Below are 22,845 nucleotides of genomic sequence, written 5' to 3' on the forward strand. Positions count from 1 at the left end.
CAAAAACATTCAGCAAGGAAAATATCCCTACAGTTTTGAAAATATTTGCTGGCCTTTTTGTTGCCCCCACAGTGCACTGCTCAGGCCCAGAACCAAAGCAGCTGATAACCACTGGGACCTGTACAGCATTTTGCCTCACTGGCAGTTCATTTTGTAGCCAGGACAATGTAGACCAGCTATGCAGATGAGACGGGTAACAAGGTTTTGCAGTAACTGTTTAGCTGAAGCTCTTCATTTTCAGATTCTTGTGGCACAAGATTTCCACAAAGTCACTCTGAGGCGCTGTAAACTGCCTATTCCATTTATTCCTCACTTCCTCTCCACTGTCCTAACATTTAGTAAACTCTTCTTTTTCTTCCCAGTTTCCGTTTTCTGTCCAAGTGAAAAATGTAGAATGAGGACAGCACTCCATCCTCCAATGGACCCGTCAGCTGATTGCAGGAACGCTGGCTGCTGGATCTTGGGCACAGACTGCTTGCATAACTGAGATGGAGACAGCTCAGTCTGGCCCTTGCCTGGGTGGTCTGATGTTATCCCTATGATTGAACTCTCTGGCTAAAAGAATTGGAGCTATTCCTAATGATAGCTGAGTCCTGAAATCTCACACCCTCCCTCACAGAGAAGGGCAGAGCTCCCACAAGGCTTCCCCTCCTTCTCTCCCTATCTGGTAAAATTGGCCAATTCAACGCATTCTTCTGTACATGAGCATTAATAGCTACAAAGAACTACAGCCTGGTAGATATCAACCACAGCCCCTGCCACCAGTCTGTGATAGGGACCTCACACATATCCAGCACTACAGGATAAAACCCTCTTTTTACCTTGCAGCATATTTCAGAGAGAAGTAGCCTGCTATTCACAAAGGAAAGCACATAAAAATCCAGGATCCAGTCACCTGGCTCTGGATCTATACATATGCTGTGCATTTTAACTTTCTCCCCCAGAAGGTCCTGCAGTGCAAGCACATGGAAATAGTTTATGCTAAACACACCTTAAGAACAGGCTTTAGAATTCATGCCTGGCAGGGAACATAGCAGAGGAAAAATAAGCCTAGATTATTTTGGTCACAGCCTCCATCCATCAGGGAAAGCCAATAACTAATAGGTAGAGACCAAAAAAAAAATCTTAGTTCATCTCTCCTGAAATAGTGAAGGAGCCAATAAAAATCTTAAATTAGAAAAGAAGATAAAGGCAATTCAGCCCCTAATAAAATAGAAAGGGTTCAATTTCCCAAATTCGCCATCAATGTATCTGCTGTTATTCTCCAACAGTACTCCAGTAGGAATGATCCCAGCTCATGTTTGGCACGAGGCAAACCAAGCAAGCGAGTTTTCAGGACAGTCTGAAAAAGAGGAATTGACAGACTGACAACACTGCAGCTGAAGCACTACGCAGCACATACTGACAAAGAATCATAGAATCATAGAATTACTCAGGTTGGAAAAGACCTTGAAGATCATCAAGTCCAACCGCAGCCTAACCAGTAGCCTATCTCTTAAAAAACAACCACAAAACAATACCACAACAAGAAGACATCGGCATCTTGTAAAAATAATTATCCATCATCTGCAGTGCATAATCAGGAAAATCCCCAAGTTCAGATAATGATTTCCTCACAAGTGTCTCAGAAACCCTGCTATCATAAAGGAAGTACGTAGCGTGACTACAGTAAAACAACGCGGTCAGGAGAAGGTCATAAATATGGTTACAGAAGCACAGCACGCTTTCCTCATCACATTACAGACAGAAAGCTCACCCAGAGCAATGGCCCAGCAAAACTGCTATCCTGCCTGATGCATTTCAGAGGAGAGAAGACACTTTAATTTCCATTTCAGTTAGCTGAAACATCTACTTGATAAGGAAAGCTCATTACTTCTGTATGTTAAAACCTAGTAATTTGTCATCTGAAAAGCATCCATTATTCTAAGGAAAATATTCCAGATCATATTGTCCACATAAATCTACAATATAGCTCTGAATCCTGTTTAGCATTTGACCTTAATAGCACCCTGTTTCAGAAGATAGGCACATTGTGTGTGATAGTAACTACTCCCTTTTATCAGTCGTTACTCTGGTGTCTTCCTAGCAAACTGAATATCCCTCTTATCCTATTATTAGAAACACAAGTCGTCATTATTTACCTTGCTATCCACTGCCTTCTGTAACTCCTGCATATCTATCTCTTCCCTAAACAAACCATCTTCATTTTTTCTTTATTTTTTTCTTTATTTGAATGCATGATCATCTGGTTCTGGAGCTAGACCTGCTGCTTTAATTTACAGAAAACATGTACAGCCTTTATTACTGAAAAGAACGTTTGTTATGTTTTTGTCCTCCATATCCACTTCACCACCACCGCAACCTTTCCATATAAACTTTGTCACTATACGTGTTGAGAGAGAAACGTGAAGCAGGTGCTGTGGGCATGAGTGGGAAACAGGGAGGAACAGTAGGGATTAGAGAGCCGAAAGTGGACTCTGAAGTCTGATGATGGCGACATCATTCCAAGCACAACTGCTGCTGCTGTATTCTTGAGAACCCCAGAGACACAGACTAGGACTTGGATAGTAGAAGCAATTCTTACAAGAAGCAGAATGGAAAACAAACTTCCCAGCTGCTCTTGGAAGGAGGTATTGCATTAGAGCACACCCACCCAGAAGACACAGCTGGGTACAACCCAGACAACCAAAGCACAGTCAAAGCCATTCAACATGCATGTAGAAGTTCTTGCCTGTGAAAAATAAGCAGCCCACAGTAGCAGTAATATTTTCAATAGTCTCTCTCTTCCACTACCCTCCACCACATCCCTCAACCAACAGTCCTAATCTTGCCATTAACAATAATTAAATCTAAATATTGAGTCCCTTTCATACCAGCCACGTACTTCCAAACCAGGTATGCAAGGTCCAGGTTTTCATGTCTCTACATCAATGCACTCAGCTTGGGAAACAAACAGGAGGAGCTGGAAACTACTGAGCTAGAAAACAACAATATAGTTGCCATCACCAAAAGAGAAGGTCCTTTACAGTGAGGGTGGCAAGTGGTTGTCCAGAAATGTAGTTGATGTCCCATCCCTGGAGGTTTTCAAGGCAAGGCTGGATCAAGCCCTAGACAACCTGATCTACCTGTGCATGTCCCTGTTCACTGCAAGAGAGTTGAACTAGATGATCTTTAAATGTCCCTTCCAACTCTAAGGATTCTATGATTTCAAGATTTTCTAATCCTCTGCTCAATTTCCCTTTCTTCTATAAAGATACTTTAGCAATGTTCTTGTAATTTCACAGAAAATCTAAATTCTGGTCACTATAAGCACTTCAAAATAACAATATGACAAATCAATTCTTAAAATATACTTTTTCCAACACAACTCAGCCCAGCTCAGTGCCAACACAGAAATCTGTCACAGAGATTCTAGCTTTACCACTTACATACCTGCTGCGTAAGGAGGCTGATGTGGCTTGGTGGAGAATACTGACAAGCTGCTTGTTTTTCTGCCAGCTGCTGCAGTTCTGCTGCTACCATGCTGGGGCTGTAACGTTTGCCCAGGGAAGGAGCATCTTCTGTACCTTTGTTCACCATGACAGAGCTCACACGCTGCCCACTTGGACTGCAATGGCGCAAACCTACCAAAGAAAAAAAAAAAAAATCAATAAAATATTCAGTGATACTTGGTGAGCAGTATCACAGAATCACAGAATGGTCTGAGTTGGTAGGGACCTTAAACATCATCTTGCTCCAAACTGCCATCATGGCAGATGCCTTCCACTAGATCAGGTTGTTCAAGGTCTATTTATTGAATGCTTCCAGGAAGATTATGTCTGTAGTCTCTTTAAACAATCTGTTCCAGTTCCTAACCACCTTCACAGTAAAGAATTTCTTCCTTATATTTAATCTAAACCTATCCTATTTACTTTAAATCCATTCCTGGTAAAGAATTTATCCCCATCTTTCTTGCAGGCCCCCATTACGTACTGGAAGGCTACTATGTGGTCTCTTTAGAGACCTTTAAGCTGAACAGCCCCAACTCTCAGAGTCCTCCTTCAGAGGAAAGCAGTTTGACTCTGATAATTTTTGTGGCCTTCCTCTGGATCCACTCTAATAGTATGTCTGACTCTCTCAATCTGCTGATTACACAGATGCAAAAGTGGGTATGACACTTCCTGCAGGTTCTATGGAGAATACAACCTTCTATTCTGTATAGGTTTCCCCTATATGTGCTTTAATCAATGCCAAATTCACATTCTCTTCAATATAATGAAATTAAGAGCACACAGTGCCAGAGAATTTTGGCTAGCTGTTACACATTAAATCTATAATGATTTTCCTTCAAACCGAATGGATTCCTTTAAATAACCTATGAAACTGGGAAGTCAGATTTATCTTAATGCTAGAAAGTTTGTCACTATGAATACAGCAGCCCTAGTGAAAAAGTGCTGATGCAGAACTCAAAGCAAATATGTAGTGCCATTTCAAAGGAAAGCACATCACCAGGACCATGGCTGTTCGCTTGTGTATGGTTCCTAAAACTCTGAACTGATTATCATCTGCATCCATAAATCTGTAGTTTCTTCTACCTTTCAGCATCCTAACAGTCTAAAGTTATACCGCTTAACTATGTTCTGTCCCAAAACAGGAAATGAGAAGTGTCTGAATCCACTTAGATCTTGTATTTTTAGAGATCTTGACACACCTTTAAGCATTCAACAGCTATGAAGCTTGACTAAGAGACTTCTCTTGGAAAGAAAAAGAACTGTACGCAGACTGAGGAAGGACTTCTGCTAAATGAAACTACACTGAAATGACTAAAGATAAACAAACAAACAAAAAAAAAACAATAGTAATACAAACAGGAAAAAAAATACATAATACTTTATCCACCAGCTTTTCCAAACCAAGTTCAATTCCCTATTCACCTTCTCAGTAAAAGGGCACTTTTGACAAACAAGGGCTGCTTCACGCATTCCTCCATGAGAAATTTAGTGCCATTTGAATAAGACTCAATTCTAGAAATGCAAAATTCCCACCTATTCCAGAACACAGATTACAGAATCTTTATACTGCATCAGTCAGTCCTTATGGAACAGAGAACACACACCTGCTTTTGCAGAGGTTGATCGGGACAATCTTTGGCTGTAGATCTGAGCAGCTCTCTGGAGAGACGAGAGTGGGCCAAGGGTGTAGCTGCCAGAACAACGATGTAACCCTGCAAGGCTAGAAGCCTCACTAGACACTGGGTTTGTGAAGACAGAAGAGCAGACAGTGGCTGTGCTCTGGCTCTGGGAGGAAGGTAAGGAAGATGAGGAATGAATTAGCCTCAGACTGCTGGGAGGAGTCGGCAACGAACAGTGACCAGGCACCTGTGGATTTTCAGAGACTGCATGCTGAGATGGTAAGTGGGAGCTGGTACTTCTCCGGAACGTGGCACCAGAAGCAGAGGAAGCAGCACTAGGAGGACAGCACCGAGGTAATTTCACTTCAGCATTTAAAGAGAAGGCGGATCTTTCTGGAACTACAAAAAGACGGTGAATACACTACGTGAGAGAAGCTGCTTTTGAGGTCCTTCAGATAGTAACAACAAACTTGAGAAACCTCTGTTCATAGACATGCTGAAGACAAAGTGACTTCATTGATAACTAAAAAAAATTGAGGCAGCTCTACACAACAAACATCTTCTTTCAAAGCTTGTCATATCTCCCCACAGAAGAGCAGCTAACTCCCTTATACTACTCGCCCTACAGTACCTCTTGGATTTAAAAGAAAAAGATGCAGAATCTTCCCCAAAACTGAGCATTCCGGTACTTCAGTTTGTACCCACAGATTCTAAAATTTGTTTAAATCTGTATTAAAAACAGCATACGCATTCGTTACTTATTTTGATGATGAGTGAAGTCAGTTCACTTACAGGTTGATTTCACTTCTTTGGCTTTACAGCCTCTTACTCTTCCATCTGCAGGCAGATCTGCAACTGAACTTCTGGGTTGATCGCCTTTTATTTTTTTCATCACTTCAGGCTGGTCTGTAACAATCAGGAATTAGGAGTTAGAAGACAGAACAGGACTGCAGAATTAAAACCTTGTTATAATGGACTTTCCCACTAATATTGCAGACCATGAAACAATGTTGATCATAATTGTGCTGTCAAATACAGCAACAAGGATGACTAGATGTGCGCAGCTGCTTCTGCATTTCCTTCCACGGAATGCTTAATTAGACTCAAACGTGAAGACTCCACCTCCATTCAGAATGATCACTGTAGGCAGCACAACTGAACTGGTCTTAGTTACTCTCATCTCCTATTCTGATCACAGGATTTCACATTTGTAATTTCAGTATCTTCAAACTTCTACATTCTGGTATCAGTCACAAGTCATTGTGTCTAGAGCTCCTTATAAGGGCTAGTCCCATGTCACACCACTTCACTGAGAGAAGTTAAGAATGCACTTGCTCTAGTCTTCACATTATGGAATCACTGACGAGAAAAAAAAAAAAAGAAAAGAAAGAAACACAACCTCCAGAAACTTAAATAACATTCTGGATGGTCTTTTCTCTTCATTCTACAGACTCAAGTGAAATTGTGTTAGCCTGGGTAATATAATCTTGAAACTGCCTGCAACACTTACCCCCCTGAGGCTGATTTTCTGACTGGTTACTGGTGTTCCTGGGTTTTGCGGTCCTGGAGTTTGTTCCTAAGAAGACACTTGCTGACTTATTTTTTTGTGTGTAAAATGTTAGCACTTCCTCCAGTTCTCTCACACTACAATAAGAAGAAAAGACCTAAATGAAGACTCAAAACTTTTGTCTCTTTATGTAACAATCAAGGAATAAGGACAATGAAGAGGAAAGTGGGAAAAGGTGAGGCCACAGGAGTTGTTTTGCAGTGTAAGAGCGGAAGGAAAGGAACATGCCTCAGTTAAACCAGAGGCATGTTCCCACCATCAGAGTTTCCCACTAAAATGCCATTCTTCTATGCAGCAGAAAATTCAAGGAACCCAGGAACATTCATAGAATAAATAATAAATACTCCAAACATGCTGAGGAAGATTAGCTCAATAGGAAATATTCAATTCTTAACTAAATTAGTAAATCTTTCTCAGGTGCTCTTTAGGACAAGCAGCTATCATATGTTCATGAGAGAACTCATCTCAGCCTGTTTTAAGGACATCATTAGCTTCAGTGCAAAGGGGGGTGAGGGGAGAAGGAAAGAGGAGGGAACAGCCTGTTAGTTAGCCAAAACTGCAAGACAAACAAGCAGAACAGTCACGGTATTTCTGTGAATCTCACAAACTTGCAAAGGTTACTTTCTTATTCTGAGGATGTTTACAAGCAATGGTTGCAGCATGTGTATAACTAAACACAATACACTCATGTAAATATCAAAGTTAGAGTGAATGGGACAACTTCAATTGCAATAGTAACATTTACTATCTATCATCTCCAGCACTGCACCCACTGTGCTGCAGAACAAACACTCATTGAAGAACTGTTCCCTTTTCTTGTCTGTAGATGAACACTTTGCTGATATGAGCTTCAAGCATAAAATCAACACAGTCCCAGCTATCAGAGATCTCAAACATACCTGATGCTTCCTAAACCATCACTAGAGACTGTTCTTGATCACTTGGGAAGATGGTCCAGCAAAGAACTCCAGCCCCAGCCTTGACTGTGCATCAGGCCACAATGGCATGACAGCCAGTAACACGAAAACAGAAGAGTATGTAGCTCTGCCCTAAACAGTCATCTCTTTTAACATTTTTGGCAAAGAGGAAAATGTCCTTGGAAGCAACAGCCATTTTTGAGACCAAAGATGTCAGAACCAAGAACATATTGCAGGCCTACATAACCTGCTTTTCTGGTGACAGGAGTAGATAGCTATGATAGATAGTAGTCACATCTCAACTCTCATTCTGTTCTAGAACAATATTCATCTGGAAGGCAGAGTTCCCTCAGCCTGTCTTTGTAAGAGAGGTGCTCCAGCTCTCAGAGATTGTGACTCCTGAATTTACCTGAGAAGACCTATGTATCACTTCAGATCAGTTACTAAAAACGTTCTCTAAGGAGAGGGAAAGAAAAAAATAATGTCATTACTGAAACTGTAAAAATGATGGAACCAGCAACTGGCAACTTTATCAGAGAAAACTGAAGTGCATTAAAGAGGCAGATCTACCTGTCCAGAAAGTAACAGAAGTCCCTGCCAATATAAGCATATAACATACAAGTTAACAAAAATAAGCTGAAAGGAATCAAATTTTGTGCTCAAGAATCAGAGGCTTAAGGAAGTAATTCTGGGTCACTGAACAATTTCAGACCAGTCCACAGTCAGAGGGGCTATAATGCCATTGTTTTTCTACACAGCACTACGGGCCATGAAGAATTTATATCTATTTTCAAAATACATTTTCCAGCAGACTCTTCTATATCAGTCAGATCAAGTTCTGAATGTACACAGGAAAAAACTGCATTTTCTCTCATTAAAGTAACTGCTTGCACTAAACTGCCTTAGCAAGCCAAAAGGCTAGGGTGAAGACTGTCTAACTCCCTTCCTTCCTCTTCTCAGACAGTATCAACCTGGAAAGTTCCCAAAGAGAGGTAGAAAGCATGTAAGTTGGTTTATAAGAGTAGAAACTTGAGATTCAGACAGTTGTCCAACCACAGCAATTCAAGGCCACCTGAGAAGCAGCTCTAGTTTCATTCTCCTTCCAAAGGACTTCTAGTGTTACAGGAGAAGAGACCACAATGATCATCAGCATCAGGTTGGAATTTACTGAGATCAGAGCAACCACTGCTGTCCCTTTGGGGTTCAATAGTGAAAACACTTATTGTATATCCTTTTCTACATGCCAGATGCTGACTCTACAAGTATTTGCTTGTTGGAAGTGAGAAGAGACATCAAAGTTCTGTCCCCCCAGCATAAGCAGGAGCAGGCACTAAGGTCAGTAAAGGTAGCTTAGAGACACTGTCCCATCATCTTCTGGGCTGGGAGATCATCTACCAAATGGAATAAAATCTGCTCCTACCTTGCTCTGGTAATAAAGTTCTGAAAGCCTTCAGGATTCACTCCCTCCTCTTCTTCTTCCTGTTTCTTTTTTGATCGCTTCTGAATCATCTGTTCTGTTTCCTGTGAATAAGCAGCATTAGTCTCTCTATGAAGTTATTCTGTTCTGTGGCATAGCTGCCATGCAGAGAAGACAAAATGTAATTCTTTGAGATCTAAGAAAAAAATAGCAGCTCTAAAGTTAAATACATTTATAATTTGGCTCTACATGCAGCACAGAGAGCCCCAGAGACAGCATGCTTATGTACACTAATCTCATTTATCTACTTGACATAGCTTTTTAGAATTGACTTGCTGAAATGACGTGAAAGCTTAAACAAATGCTCCTGCTTCATGTTAGGACATGAGAGGGTATGAAGGGAAAATACATAATTCTTTGCAGATATTAGGTCACCCTTCTACAATTTCTGTCACAGTTTTTCCATAATAGCTTTTATTTGAACATCTGTCCCATAAGGAAAATACTCAGGAAGGCAGAAATGACAGAAACATAAAATTATATTGCAGAAACTCAATCGAGAATGTTGCAGAGAGCACCCATATTTCGTACTGTAAACTAAGAGTTCTCCTAGAGTTAAATTATTCCCTCCTGCAGAAAATTGGTGAGGTCTTAAATACACATAATAATCTGCATTAGCAAAAGCAAAGAAAGTAGAACAGTACAGCCTGTGGCAAATACATGCTTATACACTAGAATATGCTGTAATAAAACATGACAAACCCTTGTTTGTGAGAAAGTTATCAGTTATAAATGATGTTTATACTTTACACAAGTAGTTACTGACATTAGAACTTGTATTGATACAAACACTTTTGTTAATTCAAAACAAACAAAACCCTACAGACCTGTCTGAAATTCCACTATCAACATATAAACTTTATTTGACCAGACTTCACCTCCATTTCCTACTGCCACTCCAAGTTCTCCTAGGACAAAAGGGTAAGTAACATGAAAGATAATTGAAGAGAGGGAGAAAAAGCTTTTCTGGCGTATGCCTCTCCTCTCCACTACGTAAGTAGAAGTATCAGCAATACACAGTCTGTTATTTAGTTTGCTGGAGATGGTGTTTTTTTTCTTCTGTGCAATCACAGAAGATGCACAATAGCTGGTAAGAGTCCCCTGATAAATCTGAAGTTACAAGTCAGTGAAAGAAGTCTGTATGCTGGAATTGCACATCAAAAGCCTTGTAGCCTGGCAGTCTCACAAAAGCTTAAGTGTCTATGCTCTAAAACCTCTAGTGATCTGTTTACACTTGTTTTAACTAGGAAAATATGTTTACATATTGATTTATTTTCAGTTACACAGTGGGGTTTTTTTGCAAATTTACTTGGGAGTTGGAGGAAAATCCTAATGTTTGAATACAATTTGAGTGGAAATTATACCCAAAGCAGTTGTGTTTTTCAGCCACCACAGAACCACCCGAGCATATTGTGGTTCTCTTAGCACAGTAATTCACTGAGCATTAGGCATGCAAGACACTCCCTGGAACAGATTTGTTTAACACCAACCTTGCTTTGACAGATCAAGTCACCAGATGTCAGTTCTGATAAGGTACTGCATGTGAACATCCTCTACTAACAAGAAGGAGCTTGAAAGCCTGTGTGCACAGCACCCTCTGAGATCAAAATTCAAACTACCCCTGTTCCAACACTGAAGAAATGCCAGGGGACAAGGGAAACAGGGAGAAAGTTGTATTTACAAAACAAAATTACCATGAAATCACTGTGCTAAGAAGAGCACATTCTAAATCTAAAGAGGAGATAATTAGTTAAATTTGGGCTTCCCCTTGTCACTGAGCATGTAGAGTTCTATATTAGAGATGGTTAGCATTCCCTCAGCATACGAAATGAATACTAAAATACATTTCACATACTGTACTGTATAAAAACTCTTTTTCTCTATAGAAGCATAATAGAAACAAGGATAAATGGGAAGAGGCCTTACAAAGCATTAAAATCAAAGACAAGCCAAAGAAAAAGTGAACTACCAGTTAAATTATTTCACTGTGTTTTTTCTTTTATGCACATGATAACTGGACTGCACACATTACATAGTGATGCTGTTGTCGATCTGAGCATTTGGATAGGCAAACTACCATTACTTGATGCACAACTGCAAACAAGACTGTGTAAGTTACAGAACAGAGCCCTTCAGATGACCTTTTGTCTTAACTACGACAGTAGCCAACAAAAGATACAGTACAGGAAAACAACAGAAATCAAATCAACTGTGCTAGTGACAATTTCTTACACAAGTTAGATGTAAAATACATATACAATTTAAAAAAAAGCAATTCCAAGGGTTCCTCAGTTTCTGAAGTCATTAATAAACTGGTAGGTATATATCAATGGGCATCTCATACCTATCTCCTGACCTATAATTACAACAGCAGATAGTGCTTGTTAGAACTGATGGAGTCTAGATGCACTGGATATCCTGCTCTGGTTTTGGCCTAGAATATAACAACAAGATCCACTGTAGTGGCACAAAAGCAACAAAGCCTGAAGGCACTGAAGTAAACTAAGTACCTTAGCCCTCTACTGAGTAGAATAAGCTACCAGAAGAAGAATCAATTCATCACCTTGTTATAACAGGTTATGAACTCTCCCAACTGGTGAGCCAGGATACGACGACGATCATTTAGTCCTAAATGACGGCTGGGAAGCAGCATCCTCAAGGACTGCTGAAGATTGCTGGCAGCTCGCTTCAGAAAGTGTACCACAAGCTCCTGCAAGCACAAAAGATAGAGTTAACAATGGATCAACTGAAAGAAAGGGGAAAAGGGAACAGAGGTACCATAGTTGCTCCTGACTAGCAAAGACTAATGGTACGGTCTGTCAGTTGTCAGTGCATTTTCTCAGGACAGGGTCATTTTGTAATGTGCATTTTTAATACAGCCCTACAAATCCTAGACTGTGGAGAAGAAGGTACTGAACTGTACCAGCTCTTCCCCTGAAACACACATTCAGCAAGGACATGTTTGCAGAAAGCTAAAGAACCTGCTGTACAGTGTTCTTTTAGGGAGGTATTATGAGGGAATCCAAGCTTGTTGCAATATTTAAAATGCATATACATTAAACACAGAACTTTAACACACTGCCTAGAGAAACATATCACATGGTTTCAAAAGAAGAACAAAACAAACTAAAAACATCCCCCCAAAACACCTATGCTACATAGTAACTTTCTTTTCTCAGTGTCTCTTTCTTTGCTATCCTGAATACATAAAACACTGCTAAGTACAGATGGCTGCAAAGAGTACAACAGTACAGAAGTGAAAAAGCTTAACAGGGTACCTGCTCTACTTGAGTGGATGCTTTTAGGGTTCTTTTTGTAATACAAGAGTAGCATAATTTAGATATTGCTAAGTAATCTTAAGGAATCTTAGAGGAGTTCTAAAGCAGTTAGGGTCAGAGCTGAGAGATCCACTGAAGAAGCAGGGAAAGATCTGGGCAGCTCAAATGTCAACCATGCTTTAGTCATCTAGAGTCTACTCTGACATTGCTCAGGTGTCAGCCAGCATTCCTATCTTGTCTGTATGTTAAAATATAGAACTGACAACTAGACAAAGATAAGCAAGTATAATCTTAAACTCACAGAATCCTTAGAGTTGGAAGGGACATTTAAAGACCATCTAGTCCAACTCTCCTGCAATGAACAGGGAAACATACAGGTAGATCAGGTTGTCTAGGGCCTGATCCAGCCTTGCCTTGAAAATCTCCAGGGATGGGACATCAATCACATCACTAGGTAACCCATTCCAGTGCCTCACCATCCTCACTGAAAAATATCTTTTCCCCATATCTAACCTAAGTTTACTCTTCCTGTTCTATCACCACAAACACTGCTATAGAGTCTGCCCCTACTTCCCTGTTGCTCCCCTTTAAACACTGACAGGCCACCCTCAGGTCACTTCAGAGTCTTCTTCAGCCTGAACAGCCCCAGCTCTCTCAGCCTGTCCTCATAGGAGAGGTGTTCCATTCCATGGATCATTTTTACGGCCCTTCTCTGAATGTACTCCAACATGTTTATGTCTTGTGTGTACTGAGGATTCCACACCTGGATGCAGTACTCCAGGTGAGGCCTTACCAGCCCAGAGCAGAGGGGCAGGCTCAATTCTCTTGCCTTGCTGGTCACAAGGTACTTTTGGACCTCAGTTCTTCCAAGGATTGGAACTGGAAATCTCTCAGGAAAGATTCAAGTTGGGCTAGTCTAAGCTAACACAAAGCTTCTTACCATTTGCTGATCCTCTTTTGCAACCCAGGCAGCATTCTGGAACTGGTCACCAGCATCCTTCATCAATCGCAGCTGAACATGCTGTAGATAGGCAGAGAAAGTCCTACGAGCCTGCACTTTGCTGTGGACCAAGAGAATCACAATCTCAGAGTAGTAATGGAAAGAATTACAGGGGAGTATATTCAGCAAGAACCTTGCAGGTGCAAAAACATTGACACTTAAGGGAAACAGAATCACATCACCCCACCAGTATTTCCAAGGAGACCTTTGGTTCACCAAGGCAGGGCACACAGTTCCACAGATTCAAGAGATAGAACATGCCCTCTAATTTCTAAGAGCACTTCAAAAAATTGAGTGCTCTCATTGCCTTCTCACAGCCATAGCAACTCACTTCCAAAAGTCAATATCACAAACATCAGTAAAACTGTATTTTTAAACCCAGTTCAAGGCCCTCCTGGACCTTCACCTTCACAAGCATTTTGAACACAACAGACCATAAATTAAAGAGCTTAGCATCACTGCCAGAGTTCTAACAAAGGCCATGCAATTCCCATTGGAAATGACAGAATTAAAATCAATGAAAGTAAGCTTATCCCCTGCTGGTCCAAGGACAAAGGCCAGATTTCATTGAGCAAGGCACCACTGAAGAAAGAACAAACATCAGCAAAATCTGCTGTGCAGCTGGCTGAGCATGTTGGGAAGCTGTGAGCATGAATTGAGGAGAAGACCAGGGTGAGACAAGGAGGGACACATTGATTATTATTCCTTCACAATAGCGGTCGCTTTAGCATATGTATCTGTTGCAAGAGAAATTGCTGAAAACTTTACTTATTTCTGCTCAGTGTCATCTTGGCCTAACCCCTCTCATCCAACATCCTCTTCCCTCAGTCTATTCTTCATTGTAGTTTCCTCCAGTGTCACCATAAACTGTCACTTGCATTGCCAAGCACAGTTTCTCCTTTCATTTCGTAAAAACACAGAGGCAGATGGGCTTCAGTGTCAGTGACTGATTCCCTTCCTATCACAGGCAATGTCAATCTTTTCTAAAAAATTATCACATTTCATCTTAAAAAAAAAAGAAAAAATGATCATCTCACAATCATGAGGTTTTTCAAATCACTACTTCACTGAAATGGTATTCCAGATCTCCCTGTGTCAATAATCAGGAAACTTCTATTACTTTGCAGCCTAGCTTCATTCACGGACAATTTTGATCTGCTTTCTCTTTCTCTAGCACTATCCTATGGGCTGGTTTCTTTTGGATGAACAGGCCTAGTTTCTTTTGGATGAAAATGTTATTACTTAACTCCCCGGCCTGTTGACCCCACAGCACAGCTTTCATCAGTGACAGATCAGATGGGGCCAAGCCCAGCACAGTCCAGGAACATGAGGTCACTACAAGCCTTACACATTTCTGCAGGGGGGAAATCCCAACATCACTGGGTGCTGAGCAAGATCTTGCCAGGAACAGCAGACAGAGCTGACATTCTCAGCAGAAGTCAGCTCTATATATAGGTAGATGACATTATTGCTATACCCATCCTCAAAAACATTTCAGAATCTTCTGTCATAACAGCAAATGTTCTTGCTGGAGGAAAACCTCAAAACAATTCCCAAATCCATTTGATAATTCATAAATCCTCTCAGAAATTAATCTAAGAAGGCAGATAAAAGCAACATTTTTCCTCCTCTACCTTTGGACACTTTTCACACAAAACAATATTTCTTATATCTGTGTAGGAGGGTTTTCCATCTTCAACATGTATGAGCACTCCTTGTTCTTCTTAACCATCTGCAAACAGTCACTTTTATCAACTGAATTTAAGGGAAAGATCAGCTCCTCTGAACATCTAGTAGGACCCAGACTGTTATTTTTCTACACAATTTCCTCCAGTACCACCGCTCTTTTTCAAGCAGCTGAGTCATTCGTCTGAACAATCTGCTCCACAGTCATGCCCAGCAGCAGGCAATAAGATGTGTCAGTGACTTATTGCTCTCAAATGACCTTTTGTCTTGCTCTCAGGAGGTGCAGACTCTGAGCATCAGAGACTGCTGTTAGGGATAAAAGAAAATCATCATCCAAAATATAAGCGCAACAAAGAGAAAACTATATTTTTATGGAGAGGTAGCACTGAGGTGTACTTTCCCAACCTTTCTTGAATAGCTTAACATACAAAAACTGCAATTTCTATCGAAGTGCAGAGAATGAAAAGACACGTTTTAGGATTTGATAGCAAACATCTGGTATTAAGACAAAAGCATTTTAGAAGCCCAAGTTAACTAAAAGAATAACTTAGATGATCAGATTAAACTGAAATGAAAACTACAGTTCAGACATTTAGATAAACCATCAATCTTTGCAACCATCTACCTTCTGTGTCAACTAGGACAGCTCACAGACAAAAATCCAGGCTCTTTAACCACACTCTCCTCTGACCTCCTCACTCCCATCCATAGTGGAGCATGTAAGTCAATTATATTTTCAATATGTTTATATTAGCTGACAGTCCAACTCAAAGCAATATACAGACATTTCTCACCTTAGATTTCCATTTTTTTTAAGAATCTGCAGCAAGTTAAACTGAGACTTTGCATCTGTCTTTTCAGGAAATGGCTCTCCTCCATTTCCTGTTTTCTTGTCAAGTTTTTCTGCCAGCCTCTCCTTACTAACAGTTTTCACCAGGTCAGAGAGCTTCGGCTTGCTTTTCAACTGGCTGTTCGAAAGAGAGCCAAGAGTTCTATCTTGATCCTCATCTTCATCTGCTGCCTCTTCTTCCTCTTCACCTTCTGTGTCTGTGAGGGCCAGCTTTGTTGGCTGTGACGTCTCTGTAGAGAAGAAATAATCTATTCTGTGATCAAGCTGTGGGGACTGCCCTACTATAAATATGCTTAGGTTTATTCCTGAATTCTTCCACCAGAAGGAGAAAACATCATTTTAAAACAGCGTGATAACTGTTGCTGCCCTTTATTATTCCTTCTGGCTTCCCCATTTACATATCAAACAGCTAAAGATCTAACCTTCACAAAATGAGAAATAGGTAGTTTCCTATGCTCCATCCTGACTCTTTGGCAAGCCTTGAGTTCACATGTACGTTCACTTTCTGGATTTTTGTGTATCACAATAACCAAAGCTAAAAAAAATCTTAACTTCACATGTGCCAGTAAAGATCACATATTTTAATATAGCTCCATAAGTCATCATGTAACTGACTGCCATGGGAGAGGCTGTGTGTATCAGGTAGCTACTAGAAAGAGTTAGATAAAGGCTCAAGGAACAGTCATTTATGAAGATCATTCCCCTCTGATTCCTTTTAAGTCTTTGTCACATTGGCTTGAATAAAAAGCATTTTTCCCTTTCCAAGTGCTTAGAGGCAGTTCAAGTGTTGCAAATCTAGCCTGAAAGGTCCCAAGTTTTCCTCTTCTCTGGACAGCTGGAAGACTATGGAGACACACACATAGCATAAATTGCAACTACAAGCTCATGTTCAAGAAAATACTGGTTATGTTTAGCCAGATACATAGAGACATGACTAGTGGGAACACAATTCTTAGAATTATAAGACAGTTGGAGTTGAAAGGGACCTTTAAAGGTCATCTAGCTCCAAAATTCCAACTTGACAGGGATGCCTACAACTAAATCAAGTTGCTTGAAGTTCCAACCAACCTGACCTCCAACACTTCCTTGGAGGGGGCATCCACAACCTCTGAGCAACCTGTTCCAATTTCTAACCACCATAGTGGTATAGAATTTTATCATTATATTTAATCTAAACCTACCCTCTCTTAGTTTAAAATCATTAAAATCATTATCACAACACATCATGGTTAAGGGCCTCTCCTCATCTTTCTTTTAGGTCCCCTTAGTAATTTGAAAGGCCCTATAAGATCTCCTTGGAGCCTTCTCTTCTGTAGACTGAACAACTGCAACTCTATCAGCCTCTCTTCATAGGAGATCTGTTAAACCCCTCTGATCAATTTCATGACCCTGACCCTTTTCTTGACACCAGGAAGGCAGGAAGCCCAGAGGAGTAATAAAGTGAAAATTAATAATTCACAAAATAAAAATGTCAACTCCTGAATCCCAATCCCCTTAAGTGCTACAATAGCTAGAGCAACCAACCCCATTCACACAGATTCCAAATAAAAAAACTTGTGTTTTCTTAGGACTTAACATTCATCTAACATTCTAGCTGTGCATACCTGATGACCTTGTTTGTGCTGCTCTAGCTCTGGTCCGACATCGCCGGCGCTTCCGTAACTCCAGAGAAATGAGCTTTCTCTCATAAAAGAGAGAATGAGAATCTACAGCTTCCAGACTCATATCCAGCTTCCCATTAAGATCTTCTCTGGAAGGTATAACAGGGAGACATACTTAAAGGCTCTTTATAATTCTCTCTCTGATGGTACAAAGAAATTTGGCAGATCAAATTTCTTCAAGAAACAGTTTTCTTGACACAGGGCAAAAACAATTACTATCAGTCCAGATTTGCTCCATTTAAAGCTTACAAAAGTTCATAGCAAATCTTTCAAGTAGTTCACAGAACATCAGCCCTCAAAAGGCCCAGACTCATTTATCTACTGTCACACTTTCACAGCTCAGCAGCATCTCTCTACTATAGAGCAGCTCAAGGCACAATTAGTAAGGAAAACTGAATTGAACAGTACAAAACAGTGGAGGGGAGTTCGAAGAGAGCACAAGGACATGAACCCTGTCTGCAAAACCTTTTACATAGACAGCTTCTTCTTCATTGTTACATCAGAGACAAGAATTTTAACTAACAATCTAGGTGAACATTGACAATCTTCCTACAAACTCAGCAAAGAAGAAGGATCTCAGTCAGATTCCTTGGAAGAAAACAAACATGCTAACTTTCTACTAGCGCAGAAAGACCCAGCAAAATGCTCTTTATAATGCGTGAATAACCACAGAAAATTTTCATTGCTCCATTTATCTAGTGGAACTAGCAAAGTAAATATATGGGTATATGAAGTTCTCACATACTATGGAATCTTCTAAGAGAGCTCACGTGCTGTGTTCAACATTACAGCCGAAGTGCCAGAGTAATAAGCTTAAGAGGAGCAATCTTAAGGTCCAGTGCAACAAAAACATGAGCTCTCCTGATGTTGGGACACTGCTTCCCCAACACATTTACTTAATGAAATTGGTTATGAGAGGTGGGAGCAACACAATTCTTTCGTATCTTGATTGGTTTGGGGTAGGTGTTGATCCAGGACTTAGAAAGCAAAGCTATGGCAATCTAAATTCAGAGTAAACTCTAAAAATTCAAATTATTTCAGAAGTATTTACCCAGATCTTCCAGTGATGAAGTCTCCTTTCATCTTGTCACTAAAAAGGGAACAAGAGCAAATATCACCTTTTGTTCTTGATCAGCAACTCTATTAAAAAGCCTCCAAAATCTTTTATATATAAAATGAAAAGACCAAATTCATAGAATTTCTTCTTAATCCTATCCTAAAGCAGGATAAAACATTCTAAAAGAAGAATTGTGAGCAGATGTTCTAAAAATAATGCTTACATCTTTCTAACTCAAATGGGAGATGTCATTACTTACCACACATCTCTAGAAACATCTCTGATTTTACACAGCAAAGTATTTTACAGCGCAGCCTTACCTTTCTTCTGTAGTAACTTTACTGCAGAACTCATAAGAAAAACAGCAGTAGAGGATGAATGCTAAACACACAATGAAAGTGCACAGAGCTCTCAAGTGAAGTTCAACTAGCAGCATGAATCAAACAGCAACCCAGGGAAAGAGGCATCAAATCGTGCTTGCGTATGTTGAGAGGGATACTAAACCTCTGCAGTAAATTTTCAGTGTTCGTATGAGGAAAAGTTCTGATATGAGTTTAAATTTGAAACAAAAGGTAAACAAGGACCACCTATAATCTCTTCATGAAGAAACATACGTGCTTAGAGGCTTTACATGCCTGGACTCATCTCTTTCCTACTCCCAAGCCTTTCAAGCATTGGTCCTTTTTACCCTTGGATTTAGAACTGAGACACGTAAGAATAAGAGAAATCTCCACAATAACCAGCACACTAGAAAAGAGATGTACAACTATTACTACCCTTCATAAATCACAGACTGATGTTTATTATACTGGATAAGTGAACAATCAGTACTTTTCATGCTGTTCATGTCCTTTGTCTCCCTCCCAAACCCCAAATCATTCTACCTGTCCTGAAACAGACGTGTAGCCAGCATGTAGTTCATTGATGTCTTGTACTCTAAGAAGGATCTAGAAAGACAAAATACAGGATATCTCAAGGTAGAGTTCACCATACTAAAAGATGGTACACAGAAAAAAAAAGTAATCTATAAAAAACACCCCAGAACAAGTTGATTGAGAAAACATGTTGTACCACAACAGAAAAGAAGAAATGAGAGCTATCAATCCTTAGCTGGAGTTCCCAATGAGACAAGAGACATGAAGAAGCATTGTACACTGGAAAGGAAAAAAAAAAGCATAGCGTAGTATCACTCACTCCTATATAGTCTATGGCCCAATGAGAAAGTACACAGGTACACAGGACAAGCAGCTGTAGGATGCAAAAGCAGACAGCAGCAATAAGTTACTTAAAGAGAAGACATTTTTATTCTGACAGAAAAGCGGTATCAGTAACTGTGAAACAATGTTTAACAGCCTTCTGTGAAGTGCAATTAGAGAAAGTAGCAATTACAAACAGCAATTCTACCAAAACCCTCAGAACGCTCCTGATAGGTGACCACATTAAACTACATGTACATAACACAGAATATTCCTCAACAGAAAGCACTGGTGTAACACTGAGCCATCCTAATGGATTTTGAGACTTACCCATAAAGGTCCCATGTTAATGGGGTAGGGAATATGCGGATGAAACCTCCTCTTCGTTCATTCTCATCTTTCACTCGACGAAGAACTTTTATCTTGGAATAAATAATAAAAAACAAAAATATATAGCTAGCAAAATAGAAGCAATGGATAAAGAACCCCAGAAAAATCCCTTGACTTCAGAGCATAAAATGATATCAACTGCAGCCCTTGGGGTGAGCTGGGTATGTATGACATACATCCCTAGGCAATTTTATCTTGTGTTTAAATTCCAAAGGAGTATACCATGTCTGCTTGGCACAGTTGAGGGCAAGGAGTGACCCCAACAGTAAAACCCAGCAGTTCTGTTTCAAAAAAAGAATTGTACTTCTGTCATGCTTTTCATACGTGTCTACTTGCTCTTTGCTAAGCAAGTTATCCCACACGTGGTGTGAAAGCCAAAGTAAACAAAAGATATTTAATAGCCTACTTACCTCTTCCATGGAGAGGCCCAGCACAGAGCTTCCTTGCCTTCCTGTTGCTTTTTCCCTCCCTGAGGACATCAAGCTTTTCATTTCAGCATCACTGGCAGAAAGAGGACGGGTACGCTGCAGAGACACAGTGCAAATACAAATCTTTCCCTTCCTCACACAAATTCCTTAATTTTTGAAGTTACATTCAAACCCTATGACTCAATTTCCATCAGAAGCTACAAGCTACAGAACTATGGCCAAAACTCAAGCTCCTACAGTCCACTCCTTAAAGAATCTACACCCTAGTGGGCACCATGTGTGAGTATTCATATTCCTAGTGTTCAGCAGAGCTGGATAATTCAAAGCTCACTGCCAATTCGGGGAAAGCATGAGACATACCTAAAAGCACCAAAGTCAGGATTCACACTCTCAGCCACTGAGCCCAGAAAGATCCACAAGCAAAGGATAATAAAGCCAGAGTTTACATTCATAGTTCCCCAAAAAACACTGAGGTTCACACATCAGTGGTATTAGGAATGTGATTCTCTATCCCTGTTCTGTATTCCTAGCATAGCAACACAATTGCAACTCACCAATGAGATAAAGTTGCTGGAAAACCAGGCTCACTTTTATGCATATGTAAATACAAAATATATGCAATTGAAAGAAAAACAATGAGAAGAACTGCAAAAAATAAATAATTTCCAAGGTAAATCAATCTGACGAGCAGTTGTGATGGATTAGAACAAAGAACAGGAATTCAAAACATCTCCAGATTAGTAGGGTTATATGCAGGGTTCTCTGAAAGTAAGGCTTCTTTCTTACTTCTCTGGAAACCACAGATACAAAATATACAAGAACTCCATTCGGTAGAGCAGATTCTTAGCTACAAAACACTATTTTTCAACACAGCCACAGCCACTAGATAGATACACGTTTTTTTAAACCAGCAATGAACAGAAGCCTACTTGCCACTCTTGTAAACATCTACACCAGCAGAGGTTACCCACTGTCACTGCTGCCACTGCTGAAATGCACCACCCACCTCCTCCCCACTGTGCTCACACCCACTGTTCTGTCCCTATAAATCTTCAACAAGCATCGATAAATGTCAATGGGTGTCATTTTTTTCCTTGGGGAAGAACTCAGGTCCACATCTTTGCTTCATCCGCACTTCCACACCAGGCACCACTTTGTCAGACTGCTCCTCTGCTGCCACCTGTCACTCAGGTTCAACCTCTACTGCCATACCACCAATATCTGCTTCTGATGTTCTGGGCCAATGTCATAAAACAGGAGGCATTACTTTCAGAGCAGCCCTTATACAATCTTAAAATTCCAGCATGACTGAAATCTTTAAACACATTCTCGAGTACATTCTAAGCTTGTCTTTAATCCATTTCAGATGAAATGCTTCTGGGGATGTAAAAAAACAACCTACAAGTTTAGCTCAGAAAGTCTCATGCCCTTTACATAAAGTCCAAACTATCTCTTAGCAGTACACCAAACAAAATGTACTGGAGAGTTTTCTTATTTTAGAAAGAAGTGAAAAACATGAGGGAATCTTAACTGGGAAAAGCTCAGTGGAATAATCCATACTCCTCAGCTGGAACTTAAAACACACAGCAACACCATTTTTATTTGCAAGGACCAGTCTCTCTTCATTATAAGTTGCAAATGGCTGTACAGAATTCAGAGATGAAACAACCACAACAGCAACAAGCATTGCATTAGAATGGGTTATACTCTGCAGTGACTGGCAGAGAAAATTTCAAAGAAAATTGACATTGCCATTTTTTCCTGAAATACATTGTTAATCCTAATGGAAACTGACTACGTAAAACAAGAGAGAATGAGACGGTCTGGATGAGAGGGGTAGGTAACAAAAGCATTTGTAGAAGAAATAAAAATGTCAGTACACAAACATGTCTGATGCTCTAGACTAATATCCTTCCCACTTAAGGCCATCTCTTCCTAAACTCTCCTCTAAACAAAAAGAACAACTCTATAACTTTGCTTCAGTAACTTCCTCTTCCTCCTTTAATGCAGGACTCTGCTGTAACACAGAAATGCCTCCAACTACATGAAATTCTTGCTTTTGACCCACTGTTTATCTTCAAAAGTACAGATAAATCCACCCACTTTAATTTAATCTCCAAATTCTACAAGCATCTCTGGTTCCCACATTGTGCTTCTCATTATACTAATCACTGACAGCAGTTGGCATAAGGATCTTTCCTATTCTCTGTGAAACCTCATTACTCAGT

At 40.2% G+C, this 22,845-nt stretch overlaps 1 protein-coding gene across 5 annotated transcripts in view; it reads right to left on the reverse strand.

Annotated features, from left to right (window-relative positions):
• TTLL5 (tubulin tyrosine ligase like 5) overlaps window positions 1–22,845 on the reverse strand; it is a 126,725-nt gene that overhangs the window by 70,280 nt on the left and 33,600 nt on the right. For 4 of the 5 annotated variants that reach the window (XR_011903703.1, XR_011903704.1, XM_072337821.1 and 1 more), the window contains exons 17-29: window positions 20,600–20,713; window positions 20,130–20,221; window positions 19,488–19,550; window positions 18,598–18,636; window positions 17,490–17,635; window positions 15,830–16,115; window positions 13,290–13,410; window positions 11,635–11,781; window positions 9,015–9,115; window positions 6,621–6,754; window positions 5,903–6,016; window positions 5,096–5,509; window positions 3,433–3,623 (exon numbers count right to left, since the gene is read on the reverse strand). Coding sequence is in view for 3 of the 5 variants with exons in the window: in XM_072337821.1 (XP_072193922.1) it covers window positions 3,433–3,623; window positions 5,096–5,509; window positions 5,903–6,016; window positions 6,621–6,754; window positions 9,015–9,115; window positions 11,635–11,781; window positions 13,290–13,410; window positions 15,830–16,115; window positions 17,490–17,635; window positions 18,598–18,636; window positions 19,488–19,550; window positions 20,130–20,221; window positions 20,600–20,713 (1,962 nt within the window). In the remaining 2 variants the exon portion in view is untranslated. The remainder of the gene's footprint in view (window positions 1–3,432; window positions 3,624–5,095; window positions 5,510–5,902; window positions 6,017–6,620; window positions 6,755–9,014; window positions 9,116–11,634; window positions 11,782–13,289; window positions 13,411–15,829; window positions 16,116–17,489; window positions 17,636–18,597; window positions 18,637–19,487; window positions 19,551–20,129; window positions 20,222–20,599; window positions 20,714–22,845) is intronic. The other variant, XM_072337823.1, reaches the window with a different exon arrangement.

This window comes from Excalfactoria chinensis, chromosome 5, assembly GCF_039878825.1.
Source record: "Excalfactoria chinensis isolate bCotChi1 chromosome 5, bCotChi1.hap2, whole genome shotgun sequence".
NCBI lineage: Eukaryota > Metazoa > Chordata > Aves > Galliformes > Phasianidae > Excalfactoria > Excalfactoria chinensis.